The 21,674-nt window shown below is 45.3% G+C and overlaps 1 protein-coding gene across 1 annotated transcript in view; it reads right to left on the minus strand.

The window, feature by feature from the left end:
* Positions 1-21,674, minus strand: part of EGFR (epidermal growth factor receptor) — a 198,294-nt gene that overhangs the window by 53,461 nt on the left and 123,159 nt on the right. The window contains exons 2-4 of the mRNA XM_032874987.1: positions 7,198-7,349; positions 6,022-6,205; positions 2,939-3,073 (exon numbers count right to left, since the gene is read on the minus strand). Coding sequence (XP_032730878.1) covers positions 2,939-3,073; positions 6,022-6,205; positions 7,198-7,349 — 471 coding nt within the window. The remainder of the gene's footprint in view (positions 1-2,938; positions 3,074-6,021; positions 6,206-7,197; positions 7,350-21,674) is intronic.

Below are 21,674 nucleotides of genomic sequence, written 5' to 3' on the forward strand. Positions count from 1 at the left end.
GAGAGGGAGAGAGAGAGGAGGAAGCAGGCTCACTGCCTAGCAGAGAGCCCGATGTGGGACTCGATCCCAGTACCCTGAGATCATGACCCGAGCCGAAGGCAGAGGCTTAACCCACTGAGCCACCCAGGCAGCCCGGCCCCTTTTTTTTTAATTGGGAGGCTCACCTTCTTGGGATACCTAAGACTACTTCACACCATCATATTATCAAGAATATTAACCCTTTCCAAGGCAAGCAAATGATAAACAATATTTTCCTGTTTGTCATTAAGGTTTCTTAATAAGGAAGTTTTCTTGCATGCCATCTGACTGGGCTTTTCTTCAGCTTGAAAATACCAATAAGCATCTTCATGTTTCCTTCTAGCACTTACATATATATTCAGTAATTTATTGTATATAATATGATTTGGAATTTATATTGGTGTGCAAAGCAGATGATTGATTTAATTTCCCCTTAAGGAAACCCACCTAATTGAACTTCATATTCCGAACTTCATCAACCGTAACATCATGTGGGGGCACACTGGGTAACCTTTTTGATTCTTAAATCCATTGCCCATACAATACTTAAATCACCTTATGAGATTTTCCTGGATAAAAATTAAATGTGACAATTTCTCAGAAGGCATGTGTAGCTTGAAAAGCTCTAGGCAAGGCCAGGGTTTCCCTTCCCACAAGGAGCGTGGCAGGTTCCTCATCTCGTCACTGGTTGGGTAATTAATGAGGAGAATGCAAGTGGCAGGTGGATACTGTTCTTTTAAAAAAAAAACCCTTATAGTTCTGGCACTTTGATATCTTCCCCTTAATAGTTCAATCACTCTGGAATGATTTACTGAATAATAAATTCTTCCCTCATTTGCTTGAAATGTCATTCCTTTATGGACACTTAATTAATTTTTTAAAAAGATTTATTTATTTGACAGAGATCACAAGTAGGCAGAGAGGCAGGCAGAGAGAGAAGAAAGGAAGCAGGCTCCCTGCTGAGCAGAGAGCCCGATGTGGGGCTCAATCCCAGGACCCCGAGATCATGATCTGTGCCGAAGGCAGAGGCTTTAACCCACTGAGCCACCCAGGCTCCTCTATGGACATTTAATTTAGTGAGGCTTATTCTTACTGTCTTTCTCTTCTATGTCTCTAGTTTATTCTTACGTGTCTATTCGTAACCCAGCACTCTACTGGTTTGCAGTTCATAGCCTTGTCTTATTTGAATCTTGTTATTGGAAGAGCCTTCCTTCCCAGTATTTTTTTTCAGGCTCTTCCTCATGGTCTTGGTGTGATGAAGACAGGTGTGCCATTTGGGCTGTTGGTTCTAGTCTATGGCAAACCCATACTAGCCTCACAGCCGTCCAGTGTCAATTTTTTGGGTGTTGTTATAAATGTCCACAATTCAACCTCCCCATTGTCCATCAGACAGCTGAGGAAAGGTTAAGCCGGACATTATGGATAATACAAAATTTTGCGTTATAGGATAAAGTCTGCAGTTTCTTGCCACGCTGACCATCGGTCGGAATCCTGTATTTAGGAAACAAAGGGGCTCGACACCCAAGTTCACAGCAGCATTATTTGTAACCACCAACAGGTTGAAGCAACCCAAGAGCTCACCAGCTGATGAATGGACCAACAGAACACTTGCATACAGATATCCCCCCAGTGGACAACGGACTACTCCTCATCCATGTAAAGTTAAGAAATTCTGACACATGCCACAACATGGAGGAAACTTGAAGACGTAACCCAAGTGACAGAAGCCAGTCACAGAAAGCCAAGGACTATGTGACGCCCCTTCTGTGAAGTCCCTAAAGCAGTCACGCTCATAGCGACGGAAAGCAGCCTGGTGGTTGCCAGGGGCTGGGGGAGTGGGAGGGGGAGTTCCTGTGGACCGGGGATAGAGTTTCAGTTTTGCAAGATAAAAAGAGTTCCGGAGACGGACAGCGGTGATGACTGTACCACAGCGGGAATGTACTTTTACCACCACCGAACTGTACCATTTTTAAGAATGGTTCAGATGGGAAATTTCACGTTAAGGGTATTTCAGTATGATAAGCAAATAAAAATATAAAATAAGATACAATGAAGTAACAAGAAGGGGGTTCTAGTCAATTTTGAAGATCCACAGGAGCTCCAGATTCTTTGAGACCAAAAATAAATAAACAAACAAAACCCCACAAAGAAACCCCCCGCACAAAAACGCGTATGCCATGCACAGTTTAGGGAAACAGAGAAGCAGGAAATGGTGATGACTTATTTTAAAGGACTGAAAGACCAGGGAGACCAGGGAGGGGGAAGTTAAGAGGAGCCTGGTAACTGTAAGCATGTGTCTTCAGAGTTTCCCACACAGTGTTGCCAAGGGTCCAAGTGGTGCAGCCCTGACCTACAGCCTGGCTCCCCGCCAGCCTCCCCCTGGCACGGGCCGCTTCACCGATGAATGGCAGGGACCAGGTTATGGGCACCAAGGGGAATATGGACAAACAGCCCCCCAACCCCCACCGCTGTGCACTGCGCCCAACTTTGCTGGGGCTCTATTGTTGGAGGCCAAAGGTCAGCCTCCCGTGTTTCCAGAGGGCCTGGCACTGCTCAGCAGCCCGTCGGAAGCACACAAAAGCGTGGCTTGTCTCCTCTGGGCAAGATGGGAGAGGCCCCTGGGGCCAGCACTGACGGCTCCTGTCAACAGCCACACGAGGGCTCCGTTGCTGTGGCGGGGGGTGATCTGCCCAGTTCTCAGGCACGCCGACTGTCTCCACGAGAGACGGGCTTCTCCTAGGTCCTGAATAAGTGCCCTTCTAGCAGGCAGAGCAACTGTTTACTAGTTATTTTTGGTTTAGGTTAATCTGCTCTCTGTCACCCCCCCAACCCCCAACATGCTATAACTCTGTGTCCACCTCCCCCCACTCCCCCGCAACTGTAGGGGCTACAGGCAGAGGGGACTTTCTGGAGCACTTACAATTGCCCGCATGGTTCTGGAAGTCCATCGACATGTTGCTTACAAAACTGTCGTCCACAATGTCCTGCCACTTGATGCTGTCCACGTTGCAGAGGACAGGGTTGTTGCTGAAGCGCACGGCACCTTGGAGGATTTCTGTGCAGGGAAAGAACCTCAGTGACCACAGGGCCAGGTCTATAAACTCCCGCAAAGCATGCATGCATTTCTTTACATCTGGAGTTCTGCTAAAGCAGGACCCCCCCACAGAGCTCGGGTGGGGGCAGGGGTGGGGGAGGCAGCTGAACGATGAGGGGGTGGTAGTGTCACAGAGGAGTTAGGCTTTCCCCATGAAACTGGCCCTGGAGCACAAACCATCAGAATGCAGAAATATGGGAAGGAAGGAAGCTGTGTGGGGTAAAAGTGAATGGGGTACTCGGGACGGAGGGGTGTGGCAGACACGCACTGTGGCCAGCAAGGCCAGGAGAAGGGGATGATGCTGTGAGATCCTCAGTGGAAACGGTGGCAGGGGAGCGAAGGGGGGTGGGGAGAAGGCTCTCTAGGTACGGGGAGGAGAGGGCAGGCGCCAGGAATGCCACTGGCAGGAAAGACTATGATTGTTTCACAGGAAGAAATGACACAACACGGAAAACCGGGAATGATTAGAAAAAGGCAAGCGTGCGCGTAGGGAGAGCGCTGCCTCGACGCCAGCCGGCAGAAACGGTTACTGACCGACTTCTGTGCACAAACACCGCAGCTGGGGATGGGCAGGGGTGAACTGGATCTAGGAGCTGACGGGCCAGGGAAGCCCAAGGGGTCATGTGGCTGGCGAGCTCATGCCCCCCGGAGACCCCGCGGGACACAGGACACAGCCAGGTACTCTGCTGGTTTACTGAAACACACAATCTTAGCTAATCGTCACAACGGTCCCACCACACAGATAACGTCCAGCAACTCCTCAGGCAGGGAACAGACCTGCCTCAAGGACAAAGCACAGACGTGGAAAGAGAGGGTCCTCCCCAGGAGGAGCTCCGAGGCTGTCGAAGAGAATGACACTTCCCGTAGCATCATGTGGCCTGCGGAGGGGAGGGGACAGCAGGCTTTCTGAAGCCAGAAGACAGGAGCCAATGCGTGTCAGTGGGACAGGCGGGCGTTGTCTCTGGTGGACGGTGTAGAAAACCACAGAAGGAAGGCTGGGAGGTCCGGAAGGGCCAAACTGTGGGGCATTGGGTTTAAAGTCAGAGATGACAGCAGGACAATCAGGAGAGGACATCTGGTCAGGAGGCAGCCAGAGTCAAGAGGGTAAATCTCTAGTGGGAGGTCAGAACTGGAACCACAAAGTAGGGGCCTCAAGGCTGCTGTGACCCTCGTGAAGACAGAGAGGTGCCAAGAAGAGTGTACGATGGAAGGTCATGGTCGGGCCTTACAGAACACCTTCGGTCTGCCATGGTGAGAAGTAAAAAGGCAGCAAAGGTGCCGGACGATTTGGGTGCCCCTGACTGGGTAGCTCAGAAGAGAAAAGAGGCCATTGGCCTGGATGCTGTCATTCTTCTATTTTTACTTTCAGTACTTAATGATTTTATTCCTTGTGGTGGGCACTGAGTTAATTTTTAGTAACAGTACTTGATTAGTATGGGAAATTTCACATTAAATAGTTATTTGATAACAAGAAATCATGTGCATGCATACAACCCCATACCAAAGTGGAAAGAACACCAGCAAGGGGAATATGAACTCCTCAGTGCTTTTTCCATAGTAATTTCCTTAATCTTCCCCCCATTCCCAGGAAGTGTATAACCATTGTTACCCACATTTTTAAAGCAGAGGAAGCTGAAACACAGAGAGAATCCGCTCCAGGGGCATCTGGCTGGGGAGTGATGGAACCAGGCCTGGAACCCAGACAGTCTGGCTCCGGGGTCCACGCTCTTAACCGCACCTGCCCATCACCACGACAGAGCATGAGGCCAGATGGGCAGATTGAGGCATGCTGGACGCACATACCATTTTGCAAAATGTGTAAATAGCACAAATTAGTATCAGCATAAACGCGGACTATGTGCGTGGGTGCTGTGAGCACCTAACGTGCTGGGTGGAAAGTCTTAGGGCCATTTCATAGGATGGCTGAACCCAGGAGCCCGACTAGAGGGCTGTGCCAGCCGCTTTGGAGCCTGGGTCTGGACGCCTTGCCTTATTCCAGCGCTGCTATCTGCCAGGCTCCGACCACTCCTAGGACTCCCTCTGTTTTGCACCCTCTGCTGGCAACCCCCCCTTTCCTGGTGGGCCCACTTCCCATCACAACTGCATAGCACAGGGGAAGGGTAAAGACTCCAGCGGCCATTCCTGTTTTTTTTTTTTTTTTTTTTTTTTTAATGAATTTGGGACCTTAGGAGGATCACTTTGCCACCATTTCTCTATGTGTAAGACGGTGGCAGTGTGAACACCTGCGATAGAGGACGGGGCTGTGCCTGACGTTCCCGAAGTAACAGGACCGGCATTGGCACCGCACCCACCACACTGCGAGGGCACGCTTCCATTATCTTCACTTTTGTTTTTTAAATCAACCTCCTGTCTCTCCTACCCTCTTCCTTAGCTTCCACTCAGAGGACCCTCATGAGTGTCCCACTCATGGGAATTCAAACTCTGCAACACCGTCATTCTCTGTCCTTACCGTCAATGTCTCTGTCCTTAAGTCATGCTCTGTGTGACAGCATCACTCTGAAAGCAGCCTCAGATAGGGGAGGTTTTTAATGCATGTCCCTTATACCCGAGGTCCAGGTAACAGGACCGGCCGTTTACTCCCTCCCTAGGCACAGAGAGCCAAAAGCCCAGCCAAGGTCGTTTGGTCTCTGTTTCCAGGAACCACTGCCGTTTCTTAGTAACTCTCTGGGTATCTCCGCAGGGATACAGAGCAAGTGGTACCTGGCTTAAATCTTCCCTTCCCATCACTGACCGTCTTCTTTAACTTCCACCTACTGTCTTGGGCACGTAGCTAGCACGCGGAGCATCTGTACTGGACGGATACGAGACTTCTCTGAGTGGCATTCAGAAAGGTGACCGGTTCGCTGAGCACCTGCAGGCACAGTGTCCCCGCGCCCGGGGCCTCTCACCGTGTAAGTTTCTCAGGGGGAGCTCCTGCAGCCCGGTTTTGTTCGCGCCGTAGTTGGATAAGACGGACAAGGCGTGCGTGTTTTCATAGAGCACGTTTCCTCGGATGATCTGCAGGTTTTCCAAGGGAATCTTCTCCACGGTGTTCAGGGCGATGAGGACATAGCCGGCAACTTCCTGGATGGTCTGAGGAGACAGAACAGGACCACGTGTTTCTCTTGTGAGGAGTTCCAGAACGCAAGGTCAAACATGCATCCAGGAAGCCTAGGGCACCTGAGTGAACTACGCACCCAAGTGACCGACGGACATAAGGCAGGTAGAGGACTACAGTAGGGACGTGGGTGGGGGAGGGGTGACAGGATTTCCAATGACTCCTACACTTTTGTCCCTTGAGCCTGCTGGCAGGAATGAAGGGTGAAGTGAGTTATTCGGGAATGCTGCGTTCTCATTTCACATGGTTTCGGGACACTCAGAATAAAAGGAGAACGTTTTATTAATTCATTTTGTACCTGTCTTGCATGCTCTCCCATTAGAAAAAAAAATAAGAACCCAGAAGACCAATTCAGCTACAACCAAACTCTGAAGCCTTCAGAGCTGGGTCCTTTTGGTTCACTAGAGCCTGCTGTGAAATATTTGGGAGATGTGTGAAGTGGTGCAGTGGGAGTACCAAGGAAACAGGAAAAAGCTACAAAGGGGAACTTATTTTAAAGTTCCAATTAGGGGCACCTGGGTGGCTCAGTGGGTTAAAGCCTCTGCCTTCAGCTTAGGTCAGGATCTCAGGGTCCTAGGATCCAGCCCCGACTGGGCTCTTCTGCTCGGCAGGGACCCTGCTTCCTCCTCTCTCTGCCTGCCTCTCTGCCTACTTGTGATCTCTGTCTGCCAAATAAATAAATAAAATCTTAAAAAAAAATAAAGTTCCAATTAAAGAGCCAAGACAGCTAACGCAATGGTTAGACGTTTAGTATCAGGGTGTACGATGATGGTGGAACGCCAGGCCGGCCTGTTTCTCTGTATTATTTCATAGCTGTAACTTGACACTAGCTGGAGGAGTGGTTTTCTGATAAAACTTGCATCTGTAGCTCCCCAGGACTTGTAGTTGCCAGAGCAAAAGCAAATACACTGAGGTTATATTTCTTTTTATCATATTTGGGTAAGATGGTCAAATTGATGGAACTAACCTTTAAGAAGGAAAGGTCATAATTCTTTTGCATGTAGGTAATTTCCAGATTCCCAAGGACCACCTCACAGTTATTGAACATCCTCTGAAGGCTCAGAAAGTGGTCTTCAAAAGTGCCCAGCTGGGTGAGCCGGTTACTGGTGCCTTGGCAAACTGCAAAGAAAAGGGAAAAAAAAAAAAAAGATATCACATGAAACGCCAGGTAAAGTAGCAAAGGTAAAATAAAAGGGTCGCACATTTCAACTAACTTTGCGAGTTTCGGTGACTTGCAGTATTAATTCTGATAAAAGGTCACTCAAGACGAATGGGACAAGAAAATGTTTGTCTATATAAGGTACAGTTCATAATATATAATGTATATATATAATGCAGGGGGTCATTTTCAACTATTAAAAATTCAAGGGGAAATAGGGGGAATTCTATGAAAATCTTTAAGACAACACAGTCTTTTTTTTTTTTTTCCTTCAAAGATTTATTTATTTATTTCAGAAAGAGAAGGAGAGAACGTGAGCATGAGCACGTGCGGTGGAGGGAAAGAGAGTCTGAAGCAGAGCCTGACACACGGCTCCACTGCAAGGCCCTGAGGTCATAATCTAAGCCAAAACCAACAGTCAGAGGCTCAACCGACGGCACCATCCAAGTACCCCAAGACAAAACAGTCCTTTAAAGCTTTGGGAGACAAACAAAAAAATGTGTCATAAGGTATTTAAATAATATAATGACAACGTTGAGCTAATAACTATATAATGCACTTCTTACTTTACAAAAAAGATAGACTACCACATTACTGTGTGTCTGAAGGATATTTACAAACATAACATAGGCTGGCCAATATTTTTGGACTACAACGTCGTACAACTTAAAATCAGTGACAAGAGTGTCAATTAAAATCCAACTGGCTAGAGATTAAAAATATTCATCTATACTAATGCATCAAAGAATAAATCAAAGGACTAATTATATACCTAGAAAATAATGAAATGGAAACATACGTTTAAAAACACACTCAGCTACTAAGAAACCGACGGGTCCTTCTGTTTGTCCTCGTGGACCACAGGTGGAGGTGAAGTGCTTTGCATTTTTTGGCAGGACACAGCCTTGGCACACTTAACCCCCCAATGTTTTAACTTAATACAAGAAACAGTTGGAAGTAGGGGACGAAGTTAGCCTATGGAAATACACTTGACAGTCTATATTTAAAAGCAAAGGAGATTATAATAAAGTCATACTTACAAACCCAGCTCTTTTGAAAGACATGTTTAAGCAAGCATACCAAAACAAAGAGGTTGGGGCTTTTGAAGCAGGGAGCTTGTTAAGAGACTGCACTTTGAACCAAAATTACGGTAAGAGTGAAGAAATATGGCCTCTGGCTTTGGAGGTTAGGTTCAGAACCAGCCAGGTTCTGCCACATGTTTGCAAAGGCATGACTGCCATCAGCGGCCAGGTGGTTGAACGCCAAAACAAGGCCAAAGTCAATATACAGGTACTTTCCTCAGAAACACTTTCTAAATTTACATTTATATTTTATAGGCTTCCTTGTTCCCTCTTCATGGGAACTGCCCAGAAGAGCACCATCTGACCATCTGCCCTCTGCATTTTCGGGCCACGGCAGCAAGCCCAAGCTCAGACACCCCCTAATCAACCCGAAGCATTTATACCAACATTCAGTGTGAAGCAATCGCCACATCCTCTTTGACTCTACGGGGATTTCCCTCTTCTCCTCTTTTGTGGTCTCATTCAAATCTGGTGGTAGCGAGAACTCTCACATGGGAACTACAACAGTCCGACAATACCAAGCCCCTGTCTGCTCCAGGGGCAGAAGGGTTCCATAAGTCTCCCAACCACAACACTGGATGGAATGACCCAACATCTCTGGGCTGCTCTCACTCAGGGGTACGGGCTACTTCGACTGCAACCTCAATCTGGAACATCTGTACACAGCTGGCAGCAATGCGTGCAGATGGGGCCAGACTGATTTCCCAATTCCAAGGTCTTCAAAGATGCCACCACCAATGTAGGTACAGGGTTGTGACAATAACCCATGACCTTTCAGCTCGCACACGTTGAAACAAAAGCTCTTTTCCCAGCTGGCAGACTATGGTCTCTCCATTTCAGCCTAAAACTGACTGGCTGTCATCTCGGTGGCACAGTATTGGTCACACCCTTCATCCCAGCCAGGTGAACAGTGTCCTAGAACTTGGGGTTGGAGCACACCTCAGAAGAGTTTCTTCAGTATCCAGAGAAATGAAAACTGTAACAGTTGCTTTCATTTTAAATAATTTTTTTAAAGATTTTATTCATTTACTTGAGAGAGCTGGAGCATGAGCAGGGGGCAGGGGCAGAGGGAGAAGCAGACTCCCTGTTGAGCAGGGACCCGATGAGGAGCTCCATCCCAGGACTCTGAGCCCTAGGCAGATGGATTGGCCACCCAGGTACCCCCAGTAGCTTTCATTTTAAATGATACAAAGTATCAGCTTGTAAATTTCTCTCAGCTCAACCAAAGAATTTTTATTACTAAATCAATGACAAAGAAACTTTTTTCAGTAAAAAAGGAAAACATGCCCTTTAAGTTTAGCCTGTTACATAATCAAAAAGATTGTAGTTGCGCTTTCATTCATTCATTCGAAAGGTGCTAAATGAGCTCCTAAAATATTTATTTGATGAATACCTATCATGACCCTTCATTGTTTACAATTAGTATTCTACGTTCAGAAAAAGAGATGTTACATTTGGAAGATAACAGCAACATTACACATTATTGATGTGAGCATTAATTCAAAAAACATTTTGGGAAGCAAGTGCACAACCTGTGTGAACAACTAAATATGCTTTAGAAAACTTCATGCAAAATGTTCATTTTTTAAAATATGGCAAACAACTCCAACTGCCCTAAATGCTCATCTTGTCCAACACGTGCATTCTTGAGAACAAGAGAGCAGTTGGTACACTGTGTGACTCCATTTAAGGCAAATCCATCTTGAATTCTATTCCAGGATTAATTGCTAAAGTCTCAAAAGAAATGATTACAAAGCTGTTTCTTCTCAGGCTTTCTCCTGCCATCTGCCACAAAGGAGATGACCGTGTCTTAAAAGTCCAGAGTAAGGATCAGACTGATTTGACCGATGCCTCTTGATTCAACAAAATATCGGCTTCGATCCATATTTACACCAAAGGTCTCACAGCATGAATATAAAGTAATAGGAAGACTTAAATGTGAGACCACTGAATTAGTAAAATTATTTTTGAAAAAATCAGATTAACAAGTTAGGCAGGTTTAAGACAAAACTGCAATGGGCAAGAGCTTTTTAATTCATCCAGGAGAAAGCTTTCATCTCGCCCTTCCTCCGTACGTGACCCTGAATGACTTCTCTAAGCTCTCTACCGCGTGTTTTCCTCAAGCAGTAGACACGGTGAAAATAATACTGACCTTCCAGAATTCTTTTCAAGACTGAATAAACACAACAGCTTTCAACTTGCTTTTGTTAAAATTAGCTAGTGAGAAAGGTGACAGTAACACAAGACCCAACTGCACAGATGTTAGGGGACCTCTGTGGAACACATCTGCCCCATGGTATTATCTAAACTGAGAGTGTTGGGATCTGCAAACACCTTTCTTCAAATATTGGGCATTAAATAGAGCTACTTTGTCTGTAGACTAGTTACCAGAAAAGGAAAGAAAAAGGAACATATTCAATGATTTCATTAAAATATCCATTGAGGATTAGGGGTTGAAGCCATTGATTCAAAGAGAAACATGGTATCACTTTAGGGCTATTTGTTTGAAGACAAGACAATTAAGGTATATCACGGTCCATACAAGGTGCTAGTGATTTGCTTTTCCTGTTACAAATCTGAAGACAAATTCATCTTCTTTTTTTTTTTTTTTTAAAGATTTTTATTTATTTATTTGTTTGACAGAGATCACAAGTAGGCAGAGGGGCAGGCAGAGAGAGAGGAAGGGAAGCAAGCTCCCCGCTGAGCAGAGAGCCCCAACATGACAGAGGGCTCATTCCCAGGACCCTGAGATCCTGACTGGAGCCAAAGGCAGACATTTAACCGACTGAGCCACCCAGATGCCCTCGGGTGTTCTTTTCCTTAAGAGCCCCCCAATTTATCTGAACTGAAAATGAAGACATTCCGCCTCCTCTAAGTCTTAGAATACCCTTGATTTTATGGGGTAGGGCCTGTGGTTTTCCCGCCCTGTTATGGGGGTGTACACCTCTCTTTCCCCACAAGTCTGGGCAAATCCGTGTTGCTGATTAAGACACAACATTAAAACAAGTTTCTCCAGATTTTCCCAAAATCCACTTAGACACTTTTGAAATCACCTAGGAAAATTTATAATTGTTTTAATTTGTTGTTTTCTCAACTATGTATGGATATTTGACAAAGTAGCCGGGCTCTTGTAAATCTCTGCCCTTGGCCTCCTAAATTGTCTGTCCTTTTATCCTTGCCCCATTTTCCACAGAACACTTCATTTTGAAGCAGAAGGCATATCACACTCCTCGTCGGCGTGCATCATCCCCGTTCCCGGTGTAATCGGAACACAGTACAACAAGCTCCTTTCTCATCATCCCTACTTCTCTCGGTCTCTCCTTGTTCACTGTCCCAGCCACACTCCCCTAGTTCTCTCCAACTGGCCCAGTTCTCATTCACTTCAGGGCTGCCCCATCTGCTGTCCCATCTCCCATCTCCTTTCCCTCCAGATGTTTGCATCTTTATCTCCCTGTTATCACTGGGATTCCAACTCAACGGTCCTCCTTTCAGGAAAGCCTGTCCTGGAACCAGATTAGCTTAAGTTCCCACCATTAAATTCTATCATATCCCCTGCTCTCTTTACTTCCTAGTAAACTGATCACTACTTCGAACTATTATTTGCTTATGCAAATATATGTATTTATTTATTCATTCATCTATATGGTGGGGATGGTGGATTTTATTTTATTTAAAAAAAATTTTTTTAAAAAGATTCATTTATTTATCAAGGGGGCGTGGCTTGGCTCAATCCCAGAACCTGAGATCATGATCTTCCAGAATCAGAGATCATGATCTGAGCCCAAATCAAGAGCTGCTTAACTGACTGAGCTCCTCAGACCCCACCCCCAGAGGCCTATTCTGATTGATACATGTGTATCTCATTGGACTGACTGCTGTGATGTGTGTACGTGTGTTACTGCATTTCCATTTTAGATGGGGAAGCAATGAGGGGCTGTGGGGCCATGGATGACAGGGATGAGACCACGAAAGTCTTAAATGACTTGATGGGGTCTCTTTGCCTCTGTTTTCATACATCCAATGGAAGGGGAGGAGACAGGATGTCTTACGAGAGTGGCAGTCCTCAAACCTTCTGGTTGGCCACTGTAAAATCTTTCTAGTCTAACATATACGATTAAGCTTTAAAAGCCAGAGGAGGACTTTTTTAACCACCTTCATGCTGAAAAGGTTTAAGGAAATCCCAAATAAGATGATATTTATATAATAGATTTAAAAATATAGAAGGCAAAGATACTCAGAAAACTCATCAGAAGTTTCACTGTATCAGAATTTGTCATTTCTTTTGCCTTTAACCCACTGAACCACCCAGGTGTCCCTATCATTTCTTTTGCCTTACTGAAACTATATTGTGTAGTGATTTCAAAATGTGTATGTCTATCCATCTCAACTATGCTAAAAATGCCCAGAAAATGCACCAAGTAACTGTCTTTGATGAATAGTGGGATTTTGGGTGTTTTATTTATTCCTCATGGGTTTTCAGCTTTTCCTATTTTCTACAGTGACCATATATGACTTTTTAAAAAAAATTACTGAGGCGTACGTCTACAAACATCTGTGTTAAACAAGGCCAAAAGAAAGACATTTTCATATAATACATTTTTAATGGAGAAATGATCGAGTACAACTATTAAGATCCTCAAAGTTTTACATTGTCCACGTTAAGAACCTGTGTAAATGCACTTTAAAAATTAGTGATAATTGATGAGCAGCGAAGTACTCCAGACAGAAAATGTTAGGAGGGAGAATAAGCTGGAGATAGTTCAACTCATTATTGTTCTTAATACTTGCATTGAGCAGCTCTTGGAAAACACAATGCATTGCAAAGAGATAGTCTCGCTTTATACGGCGATGTGCTTGAAGAGTTCCCAAGCTGCATTTTTTCCCCTTGATCTATACATTTTTTAATATTGGTTTGGGAGAGCACAGGGTAATTTATCCCACTAATTTATCCCACTAATCCCATTAATTTATAAATGTTATAAATTGTGATTACAGTACCAGACAAGCCTATGGAACTTATTTAATTAACAGTTGGTAATAGGAAAGTAGAAAAGGTATGGTTGAGTCATAATGAAATCATTGGGCAAAAAAATAAAAGTAAAAACAAAGTGGCATTTACACTGTCACTGTGGGTTTAATCAAAACTTTTGTAGAGTAGGAAAAGTCTCACAATTGTGAAGATTTTCCTTTGTTTTCCAGAACTTAATATTTTATCACTAGTTCCTTATTTTATCCTATTTGATTTTTAACTAATACATAGTTCTCAGCTTATAGGTATCCAAAGATGGTTGTCAAGCTGAATTTGAATCTACACTGTGACCTGGAAATGCATATGAAACAGTCGAAAGGTTCTCTTAAATATTTGATAATTTGCCACGTGCATTTCTAACATCCCTACTGGACTAAACATGCCAAGCTCTGACCTGTCCAACACAACTGCAGACTACAGGAACTCCAATTAAGTTAATAAGCAGAAGATTTTAAAGTAACATCTCTTTTATTTTTGAGTTAGGGAACAGAACACCTAAGCTGGTTGGTTTCTATCCCCATGGTTCTCCTCCTAGCCATTACCTTAATTCCAAGATTTTTAAACAACAGACGGAGTTAGGATACCTTTGTATATCATGTCTACTCTCTCGGGAGTTAACTGATGTGTCTGAGCCCCAGGAAGTCCAGTTCTCCAAGGGACTGTGGAATATGCGTCCAGTGACATCATCAAACACCTGTCAGAGTGGCAATGGTGATGCTACCATTATGGGATGGTCTCCCGCCAATTATCTGGGTCTCAACATTTCTCACTGGTTAAAAATGGGACCAGCTCAGCATACCTGACAGAGCAGCTATGAGATCATGCACATGGAAGTACTTCATAATTCACAACTCTCTGAACATAAATTACGTCCGACGCTGGGGCTTTACCCTAGCAACCAAACTTTGGCCATCTATTTCTGCCTACATCTTCATGATACCAAAAAACCATTTCCTACCCCCCACCCAGGAACTTAAAAAACATTTTTTTTAAATAGTCTCGGCAGAATTGATGAGTTGTGTTGAAATTTGGGATAGCTCCAAGATTCTGAAATAAAGGGGCACCTGGGTGGCTCAGTGGGTTAAGCCTCTGCCTTCGGCTCAGGTCATGATCTCAGGGTCCTGGGATCGAGCCCCGCATCCGGCTCTCTGCTCAGCAGGGAGCCTGCTTCCTTTCCTCTCTCTCTTCCTGCCTCTCTGCCTACTTGTGATCTCTGTCAAATAAATAAATAAAATCTTTTAAAAAAAGATTCTGAAATAAAATTCATCACTTTGTTTTATAGGCTGTTATCCTGAGAATGGTCCTAACAATGGAAACCAAGTATCTTAAATCACAGGGCTGGGAATCCATTCCATTTCTAAAAAAGATTTTATTTATTCATTTGAGAGGACAGAAAGTGAGTGAGCAAGATACAGACAGAGAATGGGTGGGGGAAGGGGGAGAGGGAAAAGCAGGCTCCCCACTGAGCAGGGAGCCCGATGTGGGGCTCAATCCCAGGACCCCCGGGATCATAATCTGACCTGAAGGCAGACACTTAACCAACTGAGCCACCCAGGTGTGCCCCTCCATTCCGTTTTGTTTTTTTTTTTTTATAGGTAGTTTATTGGTTAGTCAGAGATGAATCTGACCTATATTACAGAACTATGACAAACTGATTTGGATGAAAAAAGATTTCATAAAGCAATACCAACTTTTTATTCGCTCAATCTAATAAATCCCTTTTGAATACCTAGTATGTATTAGACAACACTCTGTCTTGGTGGCCAGTGTCTCTGTATTTTAAACATATGGCTATGTACTGAACAAAAATTCATGGGTGGAGGAATTACATATATCACCATTTATATCAGCTTATACAGAACTACGTCTATATGTGGCTAACATATACTTTGACTATTGAATGCTGAGCAGGGCGCACAGGAGAAAGGAGAGAACACTGGATTTGGTTTAAAAATCTCTCTATGTGAAAATATAAACAAGAGTGAATTGAGTGTGTCTGTTTTTTTTTTCCTTTCTAGAGATACCATGAGCAAGCTCCTCCTCTCTGGCCTGGGTTCTGTTTTGCTAATCTCCTAGCTGGGGACGACTGCTTACTCATGTGCAGGGGCTCTCTCTTCACAGACAGGAATACTTCTGAGGTGACTAATGCCACATCCCTTCCAAAAGTCTAGTAGCCAAACCACTGCTTCTATCCTCGCCTCCACTGCAATGTCTGCTTCTGACCTATTTCTTGCGAGCTTTGCTGCCTTCTCAGACTCAGGTCCCTCAGACCTACCAGTGCAGGGCAGGGCAGAGTCAAGAATCTTGTTGGTGCCAGCCATCTCCACAGTCCTTCCCAGGTTCCAAGGCTGCCCCGAAACCTGCCTGCTACCCAGATGAGGAAGAGGAGTTGAGGAGCGAGTTACACAGAAGAGACCACTGAGCAAGGATGGGTTTGCCCGTCCAATCCATTGTCTGCCTCCCAGAGTGCCAGGAGACTTGGAGGGATGGGGCACTTCTGGGGCGGGGCTGGCTGGGGAAGGGGACACCAGTGATTGTCACAGATGGTGAAGCCCAGAGAAGGGCTGGTGGGAGGACGTAGGAAATGCAAATACAAATATACAAAATACAAATACACATACAAAAATACAAAACTCCAAAAAGGGGTTGGTGTCAAAAGCCATTGCTTGAAAACCGGGTTTCAAAGCTGATGAGAGTTTGACCAAAGGCTGCCTTCGGTTGACTACCTACCAACTCTCCATTCTGACTTGACTCGGTTTAGTAGCGAACTGGTGAGCAGAAAACAGTGATGGGGGGTTGGGGGGTCCAACATTCCCAAAGCCCTTGGCACGCGTGGTCTGGCAACTTGCTACGTTTTCAACAGCTTCTCACCACCTAATGTCTAATGTTGCATCTCAGGGTGCAGCTTTTCTTTTCCTACTTACACCTTCACAATCTGCCATTCCCAGCAAGGTGATGTGGAGGTAAAGTGAGGCAGGGCTGACAAGATTTCACTCCTCTGGGCACAGTCCTCACCCGACTCACATACCTTCTGTTTTGTATTCTGCTCAGGTCCACATGACTCATTCTCTAATGACAAAGGCTGAGTAATAGTCCCCACATTGGGCTCTTTGCTTGCTGGTTGAGTTGTCCTTCTAGAATTCGTGTGAATGCCTTGCATGGCTGAGAAGCCTCGTGGAGGGTGGAGTCATTAGCCTTAGGTGTTGCTACAGCACCTCTCAGAAAGCATTCACTCACCTATGCTCTGGGACCTGCCCCTGGGCCGTGAGGGGCTGTTTGTTCTTTTGTTCATTCACTTAGTTAACTAAAGCATATTTAATAAACTAGTACAGCCACGGCTGCCAAGAATGAATCAGAAGTACTCATGGCCCTGCAGGAATATAGGAGCCCTTTGGGAAGATGACTTTACACATGAAATCATCACAGGACATTCTAAAGCCACTCAGGGTAGAGACGTACGAAAGGAACCCAAGTCAGAAAGCAGAGAAATGCCGGCCTATAGTTATCTGGGGGAGAGGACTCCAATAGTCCTTATTACCAGGCAAATGGAAACGTGATACTTCACCTTCAGAGTAAAAAAACAAGTCGCCAACAAGTGCCAGGTGCTGAGCCCCATGACTTTGCCTCACACCGTCCCACAATAAAAACCACACTCCACAAAAGAGGTTTCTTCCATTGCTATCTGTTTTTCTGGATTCTTCTCCTCTGGGTCACTGCCCATATCCTAATTCGGGGGTTCCAAGTGACCCTTTCTGGGTTTGTTTTCAGTAATCTGTAAGGACCATGTCTCCATCCATTCTTACCGAACAAAATTCTGGAAGATTTGTAATTTGCAAGGAAATAAAACATTTCTAGTCAAGAACAGGGGACAAGGACCTTTGTTGCAAGCATATCTCTGCAGAAAGACTCTGGGTTCTATGGGGCAGTGCCTGCCTACTCCCTATGCCAAGGTAGCTTAAATGTTCGTTTAAACTTTCTGTTATTATCCAGGTTTCGAAAAAAATCAGTCTCTAATGCACAACTGTTTTAAGGCTGTCTCTGAATAACACACACATTTCAGTTTACTGATGAGCATTAGAAAGAACAAACAACAGAAACAGCCACCCTATACCCCCACCCCACAAATGATGGCAGTAAAAATCTGAAACACGGGGTCAATCACTAAGACACCAGGAAAAGGCCATTATATCAATGTTATCTTCTTGAAAGGAGGATAGTCCCAGCCCCCCTCCCACCCGACCCCTGGCGGCACCTGCCATGGAAAGGTCTAGTTCCTTAGCTAGCCTGTGAGCCTTTGCGGTGTGAAGACTTCCAAAGGTCTGGCTCCTCCAGAACCCCGGGCAAGCCTGGAAACGAAGTGCGGGGAGATCAAAGAACTCTTCTACGGGGGAACCTCCAGGAGCACGGGCGGACCTGGAATCTGCCCCAAGCATCAACACAGAACAATCAGGACCTAAAGGAGCTAAAGCAGCTGGGGAGAGGAGGCGAAGACGATGGAGGCAAAAGGAAGCTCTGCCAGCCTATACGGGGTACTTGGGAGAGAACTGGATTTGGGAGTCGGGGTCGGAGTGCACGGAGGGGGCAAAGCTGCCAGGCACCGCGGAGGTGTCCGGGCTGCTCCTGTCTGAGCCAGCCGCCGTGCTAGAATCCTTCTCTGTGTCATCCGCCTCCTCCCTTTTGCTGCTGGGAACAAATGAGAAGCCGTGAAAGGAAGAAAAAATGATCTGCCTACAAAGATCAGTGGCTTGATTTCACCAATGACGGGAGCCTACTGCTTGTTTTGTTTTGTTTTTTTTTCAAGTCACAGGAACATGTCAGGTTCTCAGCAGAACTATTTGAACCAATATTTCATGTTCATGTCATGAAGGATTTGAAAAGTGAAAAAAAAAAGAAAAAAGAAAAAGAAAAAGAAAGGAAAGCAAGAAGAAAAAAAAGAAAGAAAAGAAAACCATGGAAAGCTAGGCATCCCGCCCCCGCCCCGCCATTTTGACCACAGAACAATAAACAATCAAACTTCCATCGGCACCTATCAATGATCAAGACCCTGGAGTCACCAGGTCTGGATTAGAACCCTGGTTTTGCTACTACCAAGGCAACTTCTTGATCGTGCTGAGTCTCTTTTTCTTATAAAACAAGGACTTATGACTGGGGAGGACTCCATGCGATGGCAGAATTCTGGCCAAAGCACCTGACACATGGCAGACCCTTAGCAAATATGACTATGGCTTGAATCTGAATTCAATCTGGATGGGACCCCAGCAGAATGAATTGCTTCCTTCCTCAGAGCACTCTGAGTGGCGGATCCCTCTGCCTTCTGCCCGCAAGCTGTGTGTGGCCTGGAGAGCAGCTGTGAGCTCTCGCCACAGAGCGCACCAGTCTGCCGAGGTCGCAGGGATGGGTCTGTGGCTGGAAAGGAAGGCATCTGGACCCATCCCTGAGCAGGGAGACTGTGCTGGGCCCTTAGAGCTGAGGAAGCCACGCCTCGTACGTGCCTTTCAGAATTCCCTTAAGAGAACTCCCAGCTTGCTGTGAGCTCAGAACATTCTCTCCTGTTATTTTTCACTTAGAAAAAGCCCTCATCTGACCCCTTTGTGGTGGTTTCGTAAGCATAGCTGGATTTGAGCGCTGTGTGCGTGCATATGTTTTTATTTAATGCTTTAAAATGGACAGTTTTTTCATTTACTCTTACTTAATCTAAATATTCCCTTTAAGTTTCACTTTCAAATGGGAAGAGGAAGTAGCAGTGCAAAGAACAGAAGAGTGCAGAGGACAGACCTGGTCCCAGGGCGCAGGGACCCAAAGTCTTTCCCTAGCTAGCTCTGAGTTCCGAGGCCCACTTCCTGGGTTCACTAAGAAAGACTGACCTGAAAATCACTAACACCTACTATGTTACCTCAGGAGAAGCCCGAGCCAAGTTTCTGTCACAAGGAATTGTAATTTTAGCTCATACACTATTCTTTCTAGAACATATTTTCCCCTCCACGAGGACAGGCGTCAATCCAAAGTAGCCATTGCCATACGAGACCGCTCGCTATCTGGTGCGTCACCTGCCCAAGCCAAGTAACTTGGTGTTGCTGCCAGGGCTGGCCTTCCCTTGCCACAGACCTAAGTCTAGAAAAGAGATATTCTGAAACGCCCTTTATGACGTTCCAGAGCCAGGGCTGGCAAACTTTCTGAGAAGACTCAGAGAGTAAATATTTTCAGGTTTGCAGATCACACAGGGTCTGTTTCAAGCTCTCAGCTCCGCTGCTAGTGTGCAAAACCAGCCACAGACCAGAAGCAAATAAATGGGCCTGACATGTGCCCATGAACTCTATTTACAACAACAGGTGTTAGCTGGATGTGAACCGTGGACCATACTTCATCAAGCTCTGCTTTAGAGGAAGGTCTAACAAGACGTCGGGAGGTAGATGGCTAGGGTTCCCTTCACTCCGTACTTTCTAGAAGGTAAATGTTAAACAGAATCATTTTCCTCTAAGGCCAAACTCTGAAAGAGCTTTCTTAGGGTTGAGATCTTCCTCCTCCAGCATTAGCTAAATAGGGGAATGGAAGATACGAGGCACTGAAAATTGACAGGGAAGTGTAGGGGCTGGGATGTGTCATTCGTGTATGGTTTTGTGTCATGGGTATTACAGCTCTGTGCTAGGCATCATTTCCTTTTAGAATTGGATGTCCAACCCCATATATCCCCATCATACCCAAGAATCCAGGCCTTCCATATTCAGGACAAATGTTTGTCAAGTCCTGCTTGTCCGTTCTGAATTTTAATCTTGCTCCAAGTTTGTGAAGCAATATTCTTATATTTATCTATAATTCTTATAATGTAATTATTCCTTCGAGTGATCTGAAGTTAGTCCCCTGAGAATTTCCTCTGGCTTAACAGAGATGTGTCTCATTCCTCCTCTACCTTACAGCCCTGCGGATACGGGAAGACAACGACTGCTTCTCACCCCTGCTTTTCCCACCCGGGGACTTTGCTCCAGATTTCCCTCCTCCTCATTGCTCCTGGGAATTCCATGTGTGTGGCCTCCCTGCACAGAGACACCCTCCAGAAGGACACTACCCCATCCGGCTCCTCTTCCCGGTCTCCTGGTCCTGCGGCTGCCTCTTACGGCCTTGGACTTGCTCGCACTTGGGTGGTGAAAGCCTTCTGCTGTTTCACAGCGCATTTGGTCTCTTTAAAGAATAACGTGTCATCTGAGAACAGCAGCAAACATTCTGCTTCCTGTGGCTTCCCTTCAGCTCGTTACACTGAGAAATTCAGCAAGGAATAAAAGATGAATAAATGCTGAAATTACTCAAACTTCTGCGCTAGCATCGTACGTCCGTCTTCAGCAGATGTGATTCACTTCTTTTAAGTTTAGTAACTAATATGGCAGTTGAGCAATGAAAATGGAATCTCTGCTGCATCTATTAATAGTAGGGAGGACGGTAAATTCCTCGCCAGCTTGGACGAGGAAGTATTTTTCCTTGCTTGGGTCTCTCTCAGGTTTTAGTTTTCTATCACATCGCACCAGCCTATGAGAATTAGCTTGGCTCCTGACTGTACATACAGCATTCGGTGGCCAAATGCCCGTTTTCGGATCGAACTTGAGATCTAACGAGAGCAATGTCTTCCAAAACCATGAGTCTGTTAGAAGAACAAACAAGAAAACCTATCACGGCCGCCCTTGCCTCATTATTAACTATTAACAGAATACATAACAGTTACTCACAGAGGTGGGTACCAAATCCTATTTCATATCTTCCTTTGAAAAATTTCCTACCTTCAACTTTTATGTTTTTATCTGGCTTACTGGAGGTATTTTATAATTTTCTTCTTTGTTAAGCTTTCTTAAACAGCCTTCACATTTAAATACGATGACTAGGGTGGACTGCTCCACCAGCACAAAAACTCCAGGCCAAAGAACACTATAGGGGACTTCTTATCGCTTAGTAAGGACCTATTTGCTGTGTAGGGACAATTAGGGACTAATCTCCAGGAGCCACATAGCTGGTTTTGATCATCGGGAGCATCTTTCAAAACACACGCCCTGTTCAGTGACAAGGCGTCCACCAGGATGCTCTCTGATGAAAGGAACCTCATGCCTTTGCTTGTGATGTAAGTCTCGGAGACTCCTGGTAATTAAGGGAGAGGAGTGGAATGGTGTGGCTGAAGCCAAGTCACCGGGCCT

This window comes from Lontra canadensis, unplaced genomic scaffold (assembly GCF_010015895.1).
Source record: "Lontra canadensis isolate GAN:19392208 unplaced genomic scaffold, GSC_riverotter_1.0 scaffold54, whole genome shotgun sequence".
Taxonomy (NCBI): domain Eukaryota; kingdom Metazoa; phylum Chordata; class Mammalia; order Carnivora; family Mustelidae; genus Lontra; species Lontra canadensis.